The sequence below is a fragment of the Macrotis lagotis genome, chromosome 1, assembly GCF_037893015.1.
Source record: "Macrotis lagotis isolate mMagLag1 chromosome 1, bilby.v1.9.chrom.fasta, whole genome shotgun sequence".
NCBI lineage: Eukaryota > Metazoa > Chordata > Mammalia > Peramelemorphia > Peramelidae > Macrotis > Macrotis lagotis.
In genome coordinates this window covers 96,916,886-96,936,671 of record NC_133658.1, presented here as the reverse complement: position 1 = coordinate 96,936,671, position 19,786 = coordinate 96,916,886, and the positions used below count along the sequence as shown (strand labels likewise).

General features: G+C 34.8%; 1 protein-coding gene across 5 annotated transcripts in view; it reads left to right on the top strand.

Moving 5' to 3' along the window:
- SRBD1 (S1 RNA binding domain 1) overlaps window positions 1–19,786 on the top strand; it is a 312,756-nt gene that overhangs the window by 266,441 nt on the left and 26,529 nt on the right. For 4 of the 5 annotated variants that reach the window (XM_074205166.1, XM_074205151.1, XM_074205132.1 and 1 more), the window contains 3 exons: window positions 3,594–3,700; window positions 5,128–5,304; window positions 7,850–8,038. In XM_074205166.1, the coding sequence (XP_074061267.1) occupies window positions 3,594–3,700; window positions 5,128–5,304; window positions 7,850–8,038 (473 nt within the window). The remainder of the gene's footprint in view (window positions 1–3,593; window positions 3,701–5,127; window positions 5,305–7,849; window positions 8,039–19,786) is intronic. The other variant, XM_074205157.1, reaches the window with a different exon arrangement.

Here is a 19,786-nt window from a genome sequence, read left to right as displayed (position 1 = left end):
CATGGTCTTTGAACTGGAAATAATAAGACCAATCCTTATTGAAAAAGATTAACAGGGAAACAGAATTGTGTTTTAAAGGCACCCTAGGTAACAAGTTGATATTACTGTTCAATATGTATGTACCTAGTGATACAGCTCCTAAATTCTTTAAATAATAAGTAAATGAAGTAAAAGGAGAAATAGTATAAGCCTTGATAGTTGAAGGCTTCAGCATGCTCTCTCTTTCAGATCTAGGCAAATCTCTCCTCTCCCTTAGAGGATAATTTAAAAACCTGAAGAGAATTTTAGAAAAGTTATGTATTGTAAATCTCTGATCCAGTACTGAATGAGAATCAAAATATCTCATCTCAGCTATGCATAGTACCTTTATGAGAATTGGCACTATGTAAGGAATAAAATCTTACAAACAATCCTAGTAACTAAATTATAGAACCGTAGATAATTTCAAAGAAAATGATAATGAAACATCAAAATTTGTTGGATGTAGTAAAAAGTAGACTTTACAGAAAAATTTTTATCTCTAAATATTTCTGTCAACAAAAGAAATATGTCAATAATTGAATGTGTAACTAAAAGAGCTAGAAAACCAGCAGACTTTTAAAATACCAAATGAGACAACAAATAGGAATTATGAAAATCAGACAAGATGTTAACGAAACTGAAAGCAAAAACAAAAACCCTTTGAATTCAGAATTCCTAAGGACAGAAAAAGGGAGGACAAATAAAATATATAATCATTAGCTAACTTGATTTTTAAAAAGGAAAACCAAATTACAAATGTCAAAGATTAAATAATTGAATTCACAACAAATGGATTCCCAAAGAAAAAGACTCTACTGCATCAGTTTGTAAGCACACAAATGAAACATTCAGAGAACAATTAATGACATTAACTGTTTGCAAAAATGGAAAAAAGAGCAGATCCTACCACATACCTTTTGTCTTACAAAAATGATTTTGATGCCTAAACCAGGGAGAGACAAAACAGAGAAAAAATATCAAAAATATCCCTAGTGAACAGTAATATAAAATTTTAAAACAAAATATAATAAGACATCATAGAAAACTACCCCAGGATTTTTAAACTATGAACAGGCTAAATTTATATCAAGAAATTGGAATTGGTTGAATATTATAAAAATAAAACCAAAAACAATAATAAAGATACATTTTTAGAGTCCTCAGTACTGAAATTTGTTTTGCTTAATTATAGTTATTTGTTACAAGAATTTTGTGTACCTACCTTCTTCCCACTGTCACCTCCTCAGGAGAAAATAATACATGCTTAATAATTGGAAAAATAAAAAAAATTTAGATAACATTGATATCAGCTCATACAGAAAAGATTTTTTTTGTTTTTTACAAAATTCAACATTAATTTTTTTAGAAACATTACAAAGTATGAGAATAAGTTGCTCTTCTCCTTAGTAGGATTATTTTATATTATGTATCAAAAGCTAGCCTTATATGCTTCACTCACCTTAGTGGCTGTTGGAACAAATTGTTCTCATCCACTTATTCTATCAGGGGGACATTCTCACATACTTGGAGCAGACACCCCTTAACTCATCAGTGGGTTTTAGGCTTTTTGGTTACTCTTAATCTGGTCTAGCCTATCTGCTAAAATGCTTTTATCAGATGTGACTGCTGTGCCTGCCCCAGCTTCTTGGAGCTACAGGTGAGAGTTGAGTGAAAGGTGAACCACCTAAGGAGGATGAATAGTCCTGAAAAATGCTTGGCAAACCCTCATACTAGAAATGCTAGTTTTCCCCCTAACACCCATTAGATTCCATTTGATATAGTATTTTGCACATGCTATGCTATTTTACTTAAAGATACAATTAAAAATTAATTGAAACATTTTATATGAAAATCAAGTACATTTTAACTGATGCAAAAAAAATCTCTATTTTCTTTGCCTTAGAGATTAAGAAAAAAGTACTGCATCAATTGACACAGCTTGGTCCTTCAAGATATTCTTAAATTCTAGTACTTTAGAATGTTTCAGGATATAAAATATAATCCCATAAATGATTAACATTTCTACACATTACTAACAAAACACAGCAAAATGACACTGAAAGTAAAATTCCATTCAAGATAACTTCCATTGAAGAAAGCATAAAATATTTGTGAATCTGCTTGCCAAGATAAAAAAGGAATTCCATGAATACAGTTTCAAAACTAAAGGCTGACCTGAATGACTGGAAAAATATTATTTACTCATGGGTAAGGTGAGCCTATATTATAAAGTAAAAATTTTACCTAAATTAATTTATTCAGCTACATACCCTTAAAACTATCAATGATTACTTTATAGTACTAGGAAAAGTAATGAAATTCACCTGAAGGGCCATAAAAAACAATAATCTTGTGGGAAATAATGAAAAAGGTAGGAAGGAAGAGATCCTGGCAGCACTAGATCTATATCACATATTACCTAGCAGTCATCATCAAAATGAAATTGAAAAAAGAATGGTTGATCATTGGAATAGATTAGGTATAGCACATAAAAAGCAAATTAACATAAGCCTTAAAACCACTTAATTCCTGGGGTAGAAATTCAGCATCTAATAGAAACTCCTGGGAAAACTGGAAAGCATTTTGGCAGAAACTAGGAAGAGAGCAATATCACATACTTAATACCACTATAAGCCCCATATCAATGCATAAGTTAGACATGAAGAGTCACATAAATGGGAGAACATAGCAAAAAATAACTGAGCTGATTTAAATTTATAAGAGCCATTCCCAGTTAGTCAAAAGATAGAAAAGAACACTTTTTTCTTTTCTTTTTTTTAAAGGTTTTTGCAAGGCAAATGGGGTTAAGTGCTCCTTGCCCAAGACCACACAGGTAATTATTAAGTGTCTGAGGCCGAATTTGAACTCAGGTACTCCTCATTCCAGGGCTGGTGCTCTATCCACTGTGCCACCTAGCCACCCTGAAGGAGCACTTTTGATTATGATGATGTCAGAAGTCACTTTAAGAGGAAAGATGATAAGAGGTGGCTAGGTGGCGTAGTGGATAAAGCACCGGCCTTGGAGTCAGGAGTACCTGGGTTCAAATCCGGTCTCAGACACTTAATAATTGCCTAGCTGTGTGGCCTTGGGCAAGCCACTTAACCCCATTTGCCTTGTGAAAAAACCTAAAGAGGGAAGGTGATGGCAAATTCTCTAGCAGTTTGATTGTTAAAAGAAGAAGAGAAGGGATACTATCTTAACGGGATAGTAGGGGCATATTTTTAGTGGATTTTTTATCGTTTTGTTTTTAAAAGAATAGAGAGATGAAAGAGTCTATGTTTTAAAATTTCAGAGCAGGCAAACTCACTGTGGGCAGGAATAGTTAGGAAAAGATCATCTAGTTTTATTAGAGAGGAAGGCTCCAAATTCTGAGAATTCAGTTTAAGTACTAGAAGTAAGATTTTTTCTCTTCTTTTTATACATTATCATTGTACTTAAAATAAATGAAGAAAATTATCATTAGGTACTGTATATTCCACAGGTCTTCAAGGGAGGCAGAGACAAAGTGATGTTATTTCGATAACAAGATATCCCTTTAATTTTTTCATTAGTCTTTGAATTTGTTTTTTCAGCATGATGTGTCCCAGACTTTACTCAAAGCAACTCTTGATAGTGTGGTGGAAGAGTGTGTCAGCTTTGTGGGAGTGGATATCAACATCTGTTCAGAAATTCTATTAAGGTGAGATGGGAATTTCCTGGCTATAGATCAGAGAGATTCATGGGTTTTGTTTTCCTCAAGTCTCAAACACAGCTTGAGCAAAAGGGCATGTGTGGGTTCACTTACCAGGTCCAAGAAATCAAGAAAAATACATATCACCTCTGCAAGGTACTGACAGCTCTTTGGACAGGGAAGGAGTTTCAGAAGAGAAGACATAGTCAAAACTATAGTAACATCTCACATTATCACTTTCAGTATGTAAAATCCAAAACAATGAACAGATTGAATCCATTGGTGTCACTGACTAAAAGTTAAGTAAATGTGCATAGGTTAACATAGATAAGAGATTTCCCATCATATGTTAATGGACTACTTACATACAAATTCATAGTAGTACCAACCAAAAAATACATGTTTCTAGTCACCCCAAGTTTTAGACTATTTCTTTTTCTTCCCCATGTCTTTAATTTTTGTCTGCTAAATTTGTTTTCAAATTTTTTGTCTACTAAATTTCCCTTTTGATAATTTTTTATAATGTTCCAAACTCTTTTTTCTGTCTTGTTCCTTAACTCACAAACTTTCCTTTTCTCTTTTTCTTTTATCTTATTTCTTTCATGTGTGGGGTCTGATTAAAATACCCATGAACCATACATGAAATTATGGTCAAAATCTATGTTTGTTCCACTCCTTTCTTCCTTTATCCAAGCTCTCTCCTGCTGTTTCACACTAAACAATTATCTGTTCTTTGAACTTATTTTCCTAGTATGAGGTCTTCTAGATCTGGGCCATTTTGTACACTAAGTTGTAGGCAATGATCCCTATACTGACGGTACTGCTTTTCTACTATCCATTATATAGGACATTCATGTTAGATATCTTTCTGTATTTAATGAGCTTTTTATACTAATGAGAACAAGCCCACAGGAAAAAATAGGTCACAGAACTTATGCTATATACCACCTTCCACTTCTGTCTTATCCTATAAGTTAAATCAGAATGGTCAAATTCATCACCTGAGTGGATGAGACAAAGAAGATGAATTATCTGGAAAGAGTGAAAGAGGAACAGACTTTTCATGCTTGATTATTAATCATTTTATTAGAATTTCTTAGTACTATTGCTACTTTATATTCCCTTCTCTCTCCTGTTGACCTCTTCCTTAATTCAACTTGCTTTTTGACCCTCCTCAAACAAGACACGTAAATTAAGAAAAACAGTAGTGTCTTTTTGAGTGATACCCAAATGAAATTGTCTGCTAAATTTCTGTTTTGAAATTTCTGCTAAATTTTCCTTTTGAAAATTTAAAATAATGTTGCAAACTCTTTTTCTGTCTTGTTGCTTAACTTACAAGCTTTCCTTTGCTCTTTGAGTGATACCCAAAAAGTGGAGTTTTTGTTTGTTTTTAACATATAATCACTACCATCTCCCTTATTTATTTTCCTCTTTAGGCACATTGCAGGACTGAATGCCAGCCGTGCTAAAAATATCATTGAATGGCGAGAAAAAAATGGGCCTTTCATTAATCGGGAGCAACTGAAGCATGTGAAAGGACTGGGTCCCAAATCTTTCCAACAATGTGCAGGTTTTATCAGATTCAATCAAGAATACATCAGAACATTCTGCAGGTGATTCTTCTAATTCAGTTTGTTGTACTTAAGAACTGAAAATCAAGTTTTTTGTTGCCCAGGTGAAGAAAGTTGAGGCCCTACAACCATTGAAGGTTCAGAATCCTTTGGAGAAAGTACATTTTGTAAATATTGCTTTATAATGCCCTGGTGCCCATTCTCTACATATTTTAAAATAATGTTGTTGCCATCTTGGGGAGCCAGACATTAAATCTAAGGATTCATAATTTATTAGAAAGATTTGCTGAATTTATTTTAAACTAAAAAGAGTCTTTAAAATGTTATCCTGAATAACTAGTGTTCTTTGCCTGTTTCCTAAGATTTTGATATTAGTGGACATTTCTTATTCTGAATCAAGGTTTAGGATTTTTTTACTTTTTTCTTGTAGAATGATTCAGGCCACACCCAAGTGGGTATAATCATCCCAGTAGTTTTGTAGTTACAAAGTATACTTCATCCTGCAATATTCTGGAGTCCATTTCTTTTTTTAGGTTTTTGCAAGGCAGTGGGATTAAGTGGCTTGCTAAGACCACACAGCTAGATAATTAAGGATAATTAAGTGTCTGAGGTCGGATTTGAACTCAGGTACTCCTGGCTCCAGGGTTGGTGCTGTATCTCCTGTGCCACCTAGCTGCCTCGAGTCTGTTTCTTTTTAAGGTTTTTTTAAAAGGTTGATATTAGCATAGTTAATCACTCTGTCATATGAAATAATTCCTTTCAGAAGTTCATCTAGATAGTTTACTCTTTACTGAATAGTTTTTGATAAACAAGGTTTTTAAATAAGTTATTATTTTTTTCTTCAAAATGAATTTCTATCCATTTTGAACTTAGTTTTTCCTCCTTATCTTATTTTTTCCCATTGACTCAAACTCATAACCAACCTCATAGCAGCAGATTTTGTATATGGAAAATAATTGATTTTACAATATTATTTTTTAATCTAATGCAGTGAACTTAATATTTTCTCTGCTTTGAAGGCATATTATGATCTATCAAAGGTGATTTAATGCACTTTTCTTAAAATAAAGGTTAGGGAGGTGCAGGAACTTTGCCTAGGATTCACACTGGTTAACATTATCCTGTACAGATACTGTTTTTATTGCTTTTAAAATGAAAGGCCCAAACATTTTTAAATAAATCGTATTTTGCCATTTTACATTCCAAAATGCATCAATTTACAGATCATATGCAATGCAATAATTGACCTGTCTGAACAGTTTTACACAGGTAAAACTTTTTTACCTATATTAGTTAATCAGTAGTTCTGCCAGAGGATTCTACAGCTTCAAGGTCCAACTGTTAATACAGTAAAACACTATAATAACAAGGATTTGGTTGAGGAAGATATTTTATATACTGTGAAGATAATTAGCAGTTTAATGGCTAAAATTGTCTCACAATTCATAGTCCTAGGTAATATCCAGAAAGTCTTCAAAGCATTGCCTCAGTCAAAGATAGAAGTTTTAATTCAACAGAATTGTCTGAATCCTAGTAGGTTATGAGCTTCATGATAACTCTGAGAGCCTCTGCTTTTTAAAGTAAATCTGTTCATCTCTGGTTGGTGTTACCCTTGCCTTTATGGCCTATCTTTTCACTGGTCTCTCTGCCCAGTCTTATTGACTGTTATTTCCTTTAATAAGGTATCTTCTCTAGAAAAGCACAAGAAACCTGAGTCCCCAGTTTCTTCCTTCTCACTAATATAATCATTTTGTGATTGGTTCAAGACCATGTTTTTAGGATCTTGATATTTGGATTGAAAATGATAATAAAAAAGTTTTAAAAAGAGACAATATCAGAAATGAACAATTTGCATTATCAAAATTATGTGGAAACAGGAAAGAGAAAAGTTATTGCCAGGAAGCCAACAATAGTATATGAGAAGCCACTTACTTCCTTTAACCCTTAAGATTCATGGGTCACAGAATCTCCATATGAATAACTTTATTTTCTCCAATAGATTTAGCTATGCAAACTTTGACTTTCGAATTCTGCTATCATAGTGCTAGTCACAAATAATATCCTTAATATGCATTGAATAAGTGATTTTTGGATGAATAATGAAAGCTACATTTGTCCTTTTTTGCAACTGAATGTTAGAGTAGGTTTCATTCATGTGACTGCATGCATGCACATAAACTTTGGCTTTAGATACATGTATGTTTACATGCATATATGCATGTGTGCATGTGTGTATATATGTATCCATACACATGCATATATACCTATACCTATATCTGTGTTTGTATATGCATTCATGCCAATGTAGGTACCCTTTGAATTTAAGTCAGTGATAAAAGGTTCATTTCTATGAAATGAATAAGTAGCCATATCTATGGTAAAGATATTATGATAACCAAAACTTTCTCTCCCTCTCTTCCTTCCTCTCTCTCTCCCTTCCTTCATTCTTCCTTTCTCTCACCTTCCATTTATTTGTTCCTTGCTCCTTTCTTCTTTTTCTCCATTTTCTTTTCTCCTCTTCTGTTGTCCTACCTATCACCCTTCCTATTGGCCTATCTTCCATCCTTTCTCCATTTCTTTGTGATAGCAGTCTGCAAAATAAATCTTCAGCAGGGGATCAAGTCCTGAGCATTGGTGTGGAAGCTCCAATGGATGTTCAGTTTACAGATGAGAAACAAGGCAAGAAAAAAAGCAAAACAGCCTCCAAAGCTACACTGAAGCCAAATCCTTTAGACCAAACTTGTATCCACCCAGAGTCATATGACATAGCTATGAGGTATGATTGAACACATGTTGAGAATTGTCTCCACTATATACCAACTGAAATGCCACACAGCAAATATATTGCTAAGAACAATTAAATCTTATCATTGCACAATGTTTTTTTAAATATATAAGGTTCTTCTGGTTCTACTCACTTCACTCAGTATCATTTCATTTCTTTTCAGATTTTTTTGAATCTCTGCCTGCTCATTATTTCTTTTTTCTTTTCCTTTTCCCCCTTAATATTTTATTTATTTTTGCAACTATGTACAATGGTAGTTTTCAACAGTTTTGAGGTTAACAGTTTTCTCCCTCCATCCCTTCACTTTGCCATACCCCTAAACAGAAAGCAATCTGATATAAGCTATACATATATAACCATACTAAACATAGATCCATATTAGTCATATTGTGAAAGAATCAGATCAAAGCAGAAAAAAATAGAGAGAAAAAAATGTAAATCCCTAAGACAACTTTTAAAAATTGAAGCTAATAAGCTTTGGTCTACATTTAAACTCCATAGTTCTTTCTCTGGAAATGGATGGTATTTTCCATCACATGTCTTTTAGAGTTGCATTTGATTATTGTGCTGCTGAAATGAATCAGTTCATCAAAGTTGCATCATCTGATGCTGCTGTTAGTATACATAATGTTCTTCTGATTCTGCTCACTTCACTCAGCATTAGTTCATACAAATCTTTCCAGGCTATTATGATGTCCTTGTGCCTTATGATTTCTTATAGAACAATGGTGTTCTATCACATTTATATACCCCAGTTTGTTCAGCCATTCCCTAATTGATGGACGTGACCGCAATTTCTAATTTTTTGCCCCCACCAAAAAAAAAAGAACTGCTCTGAATATTCTTGTACATGTGGGTCCTTTTCCCTTTCTTTGTGATCTCTTTGGAATACAGACCTAGTAGTGATATAGCTGGATCAAAAAAGTATGCAGTTTTATTGCCCTTTGGGCATAATTCCACATGCTCTTCAGAATGGGTGAATCGGTTCACAACTCCACCAACAGGGCATTAGTGTCCCTGTTTTCCCATATTCCCTCCAACATTTATCATTTCCTTTTATTATTTTAACCAATCTGAGAAATATGAGGTAGTATCTCAGAGATCTTTGAATTTGCATTTCTCTAATCAATTAGATTAAGAGCATTTTTTCATATGATTATATGTAGATAGCATTAATTCTTCCATCTTAAAACTGCTTGTTGATATCCTCTAACCATTTGTCAATTGGGGAATGATTTGTATTCTAATAAATTTAACTCATTTCTCTATATATTTTAGAAATTAGTTCTTTGTCAGAAGTACTGGTTATAAAAATTGTTTCCCAGCTTAATTGCTTTCCTCTTAATCTTGGTTGCATTTGTTTTATTTGTGCAAAAACTTTTAAATTTGATGTAATCAAAGTTATCCATTTTATATTTTATAATGCCCTCTAGCTCTTCTTTGGTCATAAACTGCTCCCCTTTCCATAGATCTGACAATAAAACTATTCCTTTTTCTCCTAATTGGCTTATGATATCATCTTTTATGTCTAAATTCTGTATCCATTTTGACTGTATCTTGGTATATGTTGTGAGATCATGATTTTTGTCTTGTTTCTGCCATAAAGTCTTAAAGTTTTTCTAACAGTTTTTATCAAAGAGTAACTTATTATTCCATAAACTGGAACTTTGGGTTCATCAAGTAGCAAATTACTATAGTCATTTGGTACTGTTTCTTTTGCACCTAATCCAATCCACTGATCCACCACTTTATTTCTTAGCCAGTACCAAATAATTTTAGATCCAGTGCAGATAGGTCACCTTTATTTGCATTTGTTTCATTAGTTCCCTTTATATTTTTGACCATTTGTCTGTCTGTGTGAATTAAGTTACTATATTTTCTATCTCAACAAGTAATTTAATTTAGATAGTATTGTCATTTTTATTAACTTAGCCTATCCATAAGCAATTGACATTTGCCCAGTTCTTTAGATCTGTTTTATTTGTGTGAAAAGTGTGTTTTAGGGGGTAGCTAGGTGGCACAGTGGATAGAGCACCGGCCCTGGAGTCAAGAGTACCTGAGTTCAAATCCAGCCTCTTGACACTTAATAATTACCTAGCTGTGTAGCCTTGGGCAAGCCACTTAATCCCATTGCCTTGGAGGGGGGAAAGTATGTTTTATAGTTGTTTTCATAGAATTTCTACGTTTACCTTGGCAGGTTGACTCATTTTTTTCATATTGTCTTCAGTTCCTCTTTCCTCCTCTTGCTGCTCTTATGACTTATGAGTAATATATAGGAATGCTGATGATTTATATTGGTTTATTTTATATACTGCAACTGTTTCAAGTAAATTTTTAAATGATTTTCTAGGGTTCTCTAAATTTACTATCATCATCTGCAAAGAGTGACAATTTTGTTTCTTCATTACCTATTCTAATTCCTTGAATTTCTTTTTCTTATTGCTAAAGGGAACATTTTAAATATAATATTGAGTAATGCAGGCATCCTTGTTTCACTCTGATCTTATTGGGAATGGTTTTATCTTATCCCCATTACATGTAATACTTGTTGATGATTTTAGAATACTGCTTATCATTTTAAGGAGCAATTCATTTATTCCTCTGTTCTAGTGTTTTTAACAGGAATGGATGCTGTTATTGTTAAAAGGTTTTTGAATATCTATTAAAATAATCATGGTTTTTGTTAGGTTTGCTATTGATAACTTTGAACCAATCTTGCATTCCTGATATAAATTTATCATAGTGCATTATCCTAGTGATAACTTTCTGTAATTGCTCTGCTAATGGCTATTTAAAAATTTTGTGTCCATATTCTTGAGGGAAATTGGTCTATAATTTTCTTTCTCTGTTTGGACTCTTCCTTGTTTGGTATCAGTACCATATTGGTGTCATAGAAGGAATTTGGCAGATCTTATTCACCTGCTTTTCAAATAGTTTATATAGAATTGGAACTAACTGTTCCTCAAATGTTTGGTAGAATTCACTTGTGAATTCATCTGATCCTGGAGATTTTTTTCTTAGAAGTTTGTTGATGGATTGTTCAATTTCTTTTTCTGAGATGGGGTTATTTAAGTATTTAACTTCCTTTTACTTTAACCTAGGCAGTTTTTATAAATATTCATCCCTTTCACTTAGACTATCAAATTTATTGGCATATAGTTTGGCAAAATAGCTCCAAATTATTATTTTTTTATTTCCTCCTCATTGACAGTGAATTCAACATTTTCATTTTTGATACTGGTGATTTGGTTTTCTTTCTTTTTTTTTTTTAAATAAAATTAACCAAAGGTCTCTCTATTTTATTGGGGTTTTTTTTCATAAAACCAACTTCTAGTTTTATTTGTTAGTTTAGTAGTTTTCTTACTTTTGATTTTATTAATTTCTCCTTTAATTTTCAGAATTTCTAAATTATTGAAGATTTATTTGTTCTTTCTCTAGCCTTTGTAGTTGCGTGCTCAATTAATTGATTTCCTTTTTCCCTGTTTTATTCATGTTAGCATTTAGACATATAATTTCCCCTAATAACTACTTTGACTGTATCCCACAAGTTTTGGCATATTGTCTCCTTATTGTCATTGTCTTGCATGACATTATTAATTATTTCTATGATTTGTTGTTTGATTCACTCAGTTTTTAAAAAATTAGGTTATTTAGTTTCCAATTAATTTTAGATCCAGATCTCCATAACCCTTTATTGCATGTGATTTTAATTACATCATAATCTGAAATAGATGTATTTGCTATTTCTGCCTTTCCTCATTTGATTATGAGGTTGCCGGTTTTTGTGTAGGTGCCATGTATTGCTAAGAAAAGATACATTCCCTTCTATTTCCATTTAGTTTTCTGCAGAGGTCTAATATATCTAACTTCCTTCTTATTTATTCTATAGTTAGATTTATCTGATTCTGAGAAAGGGAAATTGAGGTGCCCTACCAGTATAGTTTATCTTCTCATAATTCATTTAGCTTCTTCTCTACATTTTTGGATGCTATACCACTTGATGCATATATGTTTAGTATTGAAATTACTCCATTGTCTATGGTACTTTTTAGGAGTATATAGTTTCCTTCCTTAGCCCTTTTAATGAGACCTATTTCCTTCCTTAGCCCTTTTAATGAGATCTATTCTTACAATTACTTTGTCTGAGATACAATTGCTACCCCTACTTTTTTCATTTTAGCAAAGCATAATATATTCTGTTCCAGCCTTTTACCTGAACTCCGTGTGTATCTCTCTGCATCAAAATGTATTTCTTGTGAGCAGCATATTGTAGGATTCTGGATTTTAATCCACTCTGCTATCTGCTTGCATTTTATTGGGTAGTTCATCCCATTAACATTCACAATTATGACTAATTCTTTATTATCCTCCATGCTATTTCCCCTCTGTTTGGTACTTCCCTACTCCTTTCACCCTATCCCTCCTCCCCAGTGTTTTGCTACTGAAGAGCACTTCCTTTAACCTATCACCCCTTCTATCATCCACTTTCCATTTCCTCCCTTCTTCTTTCCCTCCCATCAATCTGTCCCTCTCCTTCCCCTACTAATATTTGAAGGGTAAAATAAATTTCTCCCTTTCCTGCCATTAAATCATTCCATCAAAATCAATGTATGTCCATACCTCCAACCTAAATATGCTTCCTATAATAGAGTTACAATTCTGAAGAATTATAAGGATCTTCTACCCAGGTAGGGGAAGAACCAGTTTAATCTTATTAAATTGCAGTCCTGCTTTTCCCCTCTTTACCTTTTCATGTATCTCTTAAGTCTCCTATTTGAAGTTCAAAATTTCTGTTCAGCTCTGGTCTTTTCATCAGGAAAATTTGGAAGTCACCTATTCATTAAATGTTCATCTTTTCTCCTGAAAGAGTATGTTTAGTTTTAGTTAATTCTCGGTTGTAATCCAAGCTCCCTTGCCCTCCAGAATATCATATTCCAGACCCTTTGATATTTAGCATTGATGTAACCAGGTCCAGCTGTAATCCTGGTGGCTCCTCAATATTTGAATTGCTTCTTTCTGGTTACTTGCAGGATTTTCTCCTTGATCTGATAATTTTGAAGTTTGACTGCAATATTCCTTAATGTTTTCATTTTGGAATTTCTTTTAGATGGTGGATTTTTTTTTTTTTTTTTTTAGGTTTTTGCAGGGCAAATGGGGTTAAGTGGCTTGCCCAAGGCCACACAGGTAGGTAATTATTAAGTGTCTGAGACCGGATTTGAACCTAGGTACTCCTGACTCCAGGGCTGGTGCTTTATCCACTGCGCCACCTAGCCACCCCGTCAATTCTATTTTTAATGGAGTTGTTATCTTTTTCCAATTGCCCAATTGTTTTTTTATAGGATTTGTTTTCTTCTGTAACTTTTTGTTGCAAATGTTAATTTTCTCTCACATTTCTTTTCCCAATTTTTCCTTTTATTTTTAAAAATCCTTAATGGCTTTTCTAAGAAGGACTGGAGGAGACCAATTCATATTCTCTTCTGAAGCTTCAAATGTAGCTCCCCTTTTGCTCTCCTTTTCTGAACTTGTATTTTACCCTTCCTTATTTCCAAGGTAACTTTCAATAGATCTTGCTTTTTTCTGGCCTTTCTTAATCATTTTGAGATTTGTTACTTCTTGTATTGAGATAGGGGCTTGCATGCAGACCTTCAAAGGCTGGATTATTGATTTGGAGCTGTTCAGATTGGGAGCTCCAGGGGGCTCAGTGGACAGGCTGGTAAAGGAAACCTGAGGCCAATTGCCCACTTCCTGGGCATTGGGACAGGTGGGACACCTGGGGCTATCTCAGGTCTGTGTAAGCCAGAATGCCAGGAATGCCCGACCCTCCTTTCAACTCAGAACTCCAGAGGCTCACTGTGAGAACTGGCTGTCCAGATCATCCATACAAGGTGAATGGGGGTCCTGGACACTCGCTTCGGAGCTCCCCAGCTGCCTGTTGCACAGCTGAGTTCAGCAGCCTTGGCTCTCAGGAGGTTAGTCCCCCACCTTGCCCTGCATTGGTCTCTCTTCTCTTCTCTGGGCTCCCCCACGCTCCCCTGAGACACACCCAGCTGGAGGATATTTCAGTCTGGTCTTTGGTGCTTTCTGTTGCTCTTGATAAGAGATTGATTCATGTCAGTTCCAAGGGAGACCCAGGAACACTGTGCACAGATCTTGGCTTCTCTCTGCCCTCTTGGCCAGAAGTCAAGTTAATTTATTGAGTTTTATTTCACTTGTTCCAAAAATATTGACTCAGCACCTACTACCAGTTACTTAACAGTCAGTCACCCAACACTTAACTAAATGTCCAGCATTGAATGCTATGACACCACTTGGTGTGACCCAAAAAGATGACCTCTTCTGTAATGGCTCACAGTGTAAAATGGACTAGTAGAAAAATCAAAACAAAGCCAATGAACAAATCAGTATGGGAAAAGCCATTTTTTAAGCACTTACTATGTAACAAGCATTATACTAAGTGCTGAGTCTGTAACGAGAAAAATTGAGATAGGCTTTGTTCTCAAGCTCTTCCTTTTATAGGGGAGATAGTGCATAAAAGTTCGGCTGAGGGGCAAGTAGAAAGGCCTAGATAAGTGTGCAATTGTGAGTCAGATGTCAAGGGCCTTAGTTGCCACTGGTAGATCAAATGAGTATGCCAAGGGATTGCAGGGCCTAGCCTGCAGAGGGCAATGCATGGATTCTCTATCTCATCAGGAGGAGTGGAGTTGATGGTTCCCATCTCATTCAAGCCTGGTGATCACCAACACAGCCTGAGCTCAGTTTGAAGGAGAGCCCTAGTGGATGTGAGTCTGTCTCTTCAATTCCCAGCCATCCCAGGGGGAGATGGAATTCAAAGACCACTTCTACCTAAGAGAATCTGGAAAGACTTTATGAAGGAAGTGACATTTTGAGTTGGGTTTTACATAAGAGTAGGATTTCCACAGGTGAAAAAAAAATGGGTTAGAAAGATAGCAAGAGAAAGAATTGCAGTGGAGGAAATTAAATTAGCCAAGATGACTGGTTAGGATCTGTTCAGAGAGGACTCACAGAAACAATTGAGCTAGAGATAGAATATGGGTAGTGTGAGAGCTAGAACTTAGACTAGAAAAATAGCTGGGATCAGATTTTAACAGGTAAACATACTATTTCCTCTCTTGCTTCTTGAAGGGCAGCAGTTATCTCATTTTTGTAACTGTAATTCCTTATGTCCCCATTCATCATTCCTCTAATTTCCAGACCAAAGTGCCCCCTCTCTGGCCATCATTGTTGTATGTGTTTTTCTCACTGTTAGAAGGTAAGTTGCTTGAGAGCAAGACTGCTGACTTTGTATTTGTACTTAACATACAGTAAATACTTAATAAAGACTTTTTCATTCTAAGTGGTGTTTTACCAGGAGCTTGAGCTTCTTTAATATTTGTCTCAAGATTTTGCACTCAGTGTCTGTTTTTTCCAGTGGCTTCTAGATGGCACAGTGGAACATTGGACCTGTAATCAGGAAGACATGAATCCAAATTTTGCCTCAGACACTTAATAATGTAGCCTAAGCAAGACTCTTAACTTCTACTTGTCTGTTTCCTCATCTTCAAAATGGAAATTATGATAATAATAGCACCTAAAAAGCAGATAAAATGAGAAGTAAAGAACATTTTTGTAAACCTCTAAGATACATATATTTCTTTGTTTATGAATGTACATGTATACTAATCCTTATTTTGGGAAAGTTCAATGAGCATGTGACAGTAAACCAAGAGAGATATCTTCTAGATGTGTCTCCTTTTTGCTGGTAGTTTCTCATTTCCAGGAATATAATAAGAATTGAAATGTTAAGTACTACATAGTCCCTGAAAATGCATCTATTGGGGCGGCTAGGTGGCGCAGTGGATAAAGCACTGGCCCTGGAGTCAGAAGTACCTGGGTTCAAATCCAGTCTCAGATACTTAATAATTACCTAGCTGTGTGGCCTTGGGCAAGCCATGTAACCCCATTTGCCTTGCAAAAACCTAAAAAAACAAACAAAAAGAAAATACATCTATTACTGCAGTGGAACATAGTCACCTTTTATTTCTATGTGATGTCTGAAAGAAATGATAAGAACAAAATATGGAACTAGAACCCATTCTGAGAAGTCAAAGAGTATAGTTTGAAGGGCATAGCTGCCATAAGTATAAATTCTACTCTTATTTACTGTTTGGGGGATTTTTACATGAGCTACCTCAGCCCATTTATCCATAGGGAATAAGTGGTCCAGAAAAAAATGATACAGGAAATTATGGAAAAATATTAATATCTTGGGACCTAGAAGAACTAAGGTCAAACTCCAATACTTCCTGCAGTTGATAAGAGTATAGCCTTAACCACCATGTCTAGGACTAAGTAGAACCTCCACGCACAGCATCCAAGCATACAGAAAGAAGCAAAATCTGACCTAAGCACTAAGCACCTCAGTTCAGAAACTGAGACTGGAAATAAAGTAAATGGAAGAAAATATAAAACTCAGTGAAGAAATATTGTAGACTTAGAGAAGACTAAGAGGTAAATATAGAGGAGAGTAACTCCAAAATGAGCCCAGGTAGAGGCTCAGAGAAAAAGGTGCTTTGACCACCAAAAAAAGAAAATTACTAGGGGACCTGTTAAGAAATTGACTTGAGGGGTGGCTAGGTAGGGCAGTGGATAGAGCACAAGCCCTGGAGTCAGGAGTGCTTGAGTTCAAATCTGGCCTCAGACACTTAATAATCACCTAGCTGTGTGGCCTTGGGCAAGCCACTTAACCCCATTTGCCTTGGAAAAACCTTAAAAAAAAAAGAAAGAAATTGACTTGAAACAAAAATGTATTGGTAAAGGAATCAATTAATAGAAAGCAAAGAATAGTGTGAGAAAAAAAATTATAGTTTAGATGTTGGTCAACCTTATCCAAAATTTCCTGAAAATAAGATTTTGATTCTGAGACAATAGATATTAAAACACAATTGAAAGCCTGAAAAAATGAAGAAAATATAAGTTTTGTACTTCCACAATTGACTTAGAAAGCAGTTTAAAGAGAGATAATTTATGAATAATCTATTAATTCTTTTTTTTTTCAACTGCAGAAAACTGAAGCTGGTGGGTTTTTTTTAATGTTTTTGCAAGACAAATGGGGTTAAGTGGCTTGCCCAAGGCCACACAGCTAGGTGATTATTAAGTGTCTGAGGCCAGATTTGAACTCAGGTACTCCTGACTCCAGGGCCAGTGCTTTATCCACTGCGCCACCTAGCCGCCCCAAGAGTCTTAATTCTTTATAAAAACCTGAATGCCATATTTCAAGAAATCATATCTATTAGATATAAGACAAATAGCAAATAAAAAAAAATCCACCAGATACTTCCTGAAAGAAATCCCAGAATGAAAATTTCCAGGAATGTTGTCAAAATCCTATTTTTAGTTCAAAGAAAAAAACCTTGCAAGGTGAAAGAATTCGGATACTAAGGAGCCACAATAGGATCACATTTGTGTAGCTGCCATTCCAAAGAATAGGAAAGCTTGGAATATAATATTTCAGTAGGCATAAGCTAAAGACATAATCAGTAGCCCATATGGCAAAACTGAGTTTAATCTGATAGAGATAGGAGTCAATGTTGGTTAGTTGGTTGATTCTTGTCCTTCATTATAAAAGAAGATAAAAATAACATCACTATGTTTGAGACAAATTACAGTGTGTCCAACTGTGACTAATCAGACCAGAGCTCAGAACTCCCAACCACAGGTCAGTCACATTTGTGAACACCTGGGGTGGGTACACTAAACTAATGGATGTCACAGTTCCTTTGAGTTGCTTCAGTTATACCTTCCTCATAGAGTGCAGCATCATCCTGGATGAGGGCATGCCATGCTGAGCAGTCCTGTGCCCATGTCTCCCATGCTGTACAGTCAGTTCTATAATTCTTCAATGAACGCTTCAGGGTATCCTGCTATCTCTTCTTCTGACCACTCATGAGCACTTGCCCTGTGTGAGTTCTCTGTAAAACAGTCTTTTGGCAAGCATATGTCTGACATTCTAACAATGTGTCCAGCCCATCATAGTTGCACTCCCAGCAGTAATGTTGGAATATTAAATAGTTTAGCTCAAGAAAGGACCTCAGTGTCTGGTATCTTTTCTTGCCAGGTGATCTTCAGACTCTTTCTAAGACAATTGAAATGCAAGTGATTCAGTTTCCTGACATGGCACTGGTAGACTGTCCAGGTTTCACAGTTATATAACAATGAGGTCAGCACAATGTCTCTGTAGACTTTCAGCTTGGTAGTCAGTCTTATACCTCTTCTCTCCCATACTTATTGAAATGGAGGACTTCCAAGCATTCCTGATTAAGAAACCAGAGCTGAATAGAAACTTTGAAATATAAATGCAATAGTCAAAAGAATCAATGAAGAGTTAAAAACATTTATCTATTGGAAGAGACTAAGTGATAATGTATTTTAATAAGGAAAGACAGCAAGTGTTCTCTTAGAATCAAAAGGTCTTTGGAAGTCATAGAGAAAGTTAATTAAGATAGGCAGAGGGTTTTGTGGTAGTTCTGTTTTGATAGACTTAGAAGAAGGAAATGAGAAGGAAGCAGGAATAAGGGAAAGGAATTTTTCACATAATGAATGCATGAGATAAAGAATATATAAACAGAACAACAGAGAAAGGGGAGGAGGACAGGCCTCTTTAATATCTGAATTAGTAAAAGAAAGATTAAATATACAAACTCATAACCAAATTGCTTAGAGTGGAATTATAATAAACTTGGCAGGAAATGGACAGGCACTAGGTGAAGGGGGGTAGGGGATTAAAGAAAGGAGACAGGAAGAGTCATAAACAAGCAAATGATGAAGGGACTAGAAGAAAAGAAAGCTTTAAAAACCTATGATTGGGGTCAGGGCAAGGGAAAAGGAGGAAAGCTCTCAGAGCAGAAACAGATTTTATTAATTGTATATCATTAGTGTTAAGCAAATTCCTTCCTTAGTGTCTTTTTCTTTGTAAAGGGGAGAGGGTAGAAAAGATAGGAAAAAGCATAACAGTGTAGGATGGAGGGAATATATAATTAATAGACTTAACTCATTCATAAAATGGGTAATGAATTAAAAAGCATAATAAAATAATACTTTATTACAAGAAACATTTGAAATATAAAGATTCTCACAAAGCTGAATTTCCAGTGGAAAACATAGTAAAAATTAAACATGGTAAACAACAATCACATATATTTTGCTTAAAAGCAACAAAATTAATGAATAGTATCAGTAATTTATATGCCCAGAATGACATAGCATCTAAATAGATTAAAAGTTAAATCATATAGAAAAATGCATGGTAAAACTATAATTGTCAACTTCCTGTCCCATTCCCCAATTAAGAAAGAATGATCAAATTCCCTATTACACATAAAAATACAAATCAAAAAAGTACATTTCCACATTGACCACATCTGAAAAAGAATATCTGAGTCTATACATTCTTTCACCCCACTATCAGAAAGTAGACAGCATGTTTCAGCATTAACTATCTGGATTCATAGTTAATTGTTTCTCTGATCAGAATTCTTGAGTCTTTAGGGGTGCTTGTTTTACTGCCACTAGAAATTTTTCTGCTTTTGTTCTTTTCTCTCTGTAGGAGTTCATACAAATCTTCCTAGGTTTCTCTGAAATCATCCCCTTCATCATTTCCTAAGTACAGTAATATAATCTGTTACATTCATATGCCAAAATCTGTTTAGCTCTTTCTCATTCAATTTTTTACCACTTCAAAAA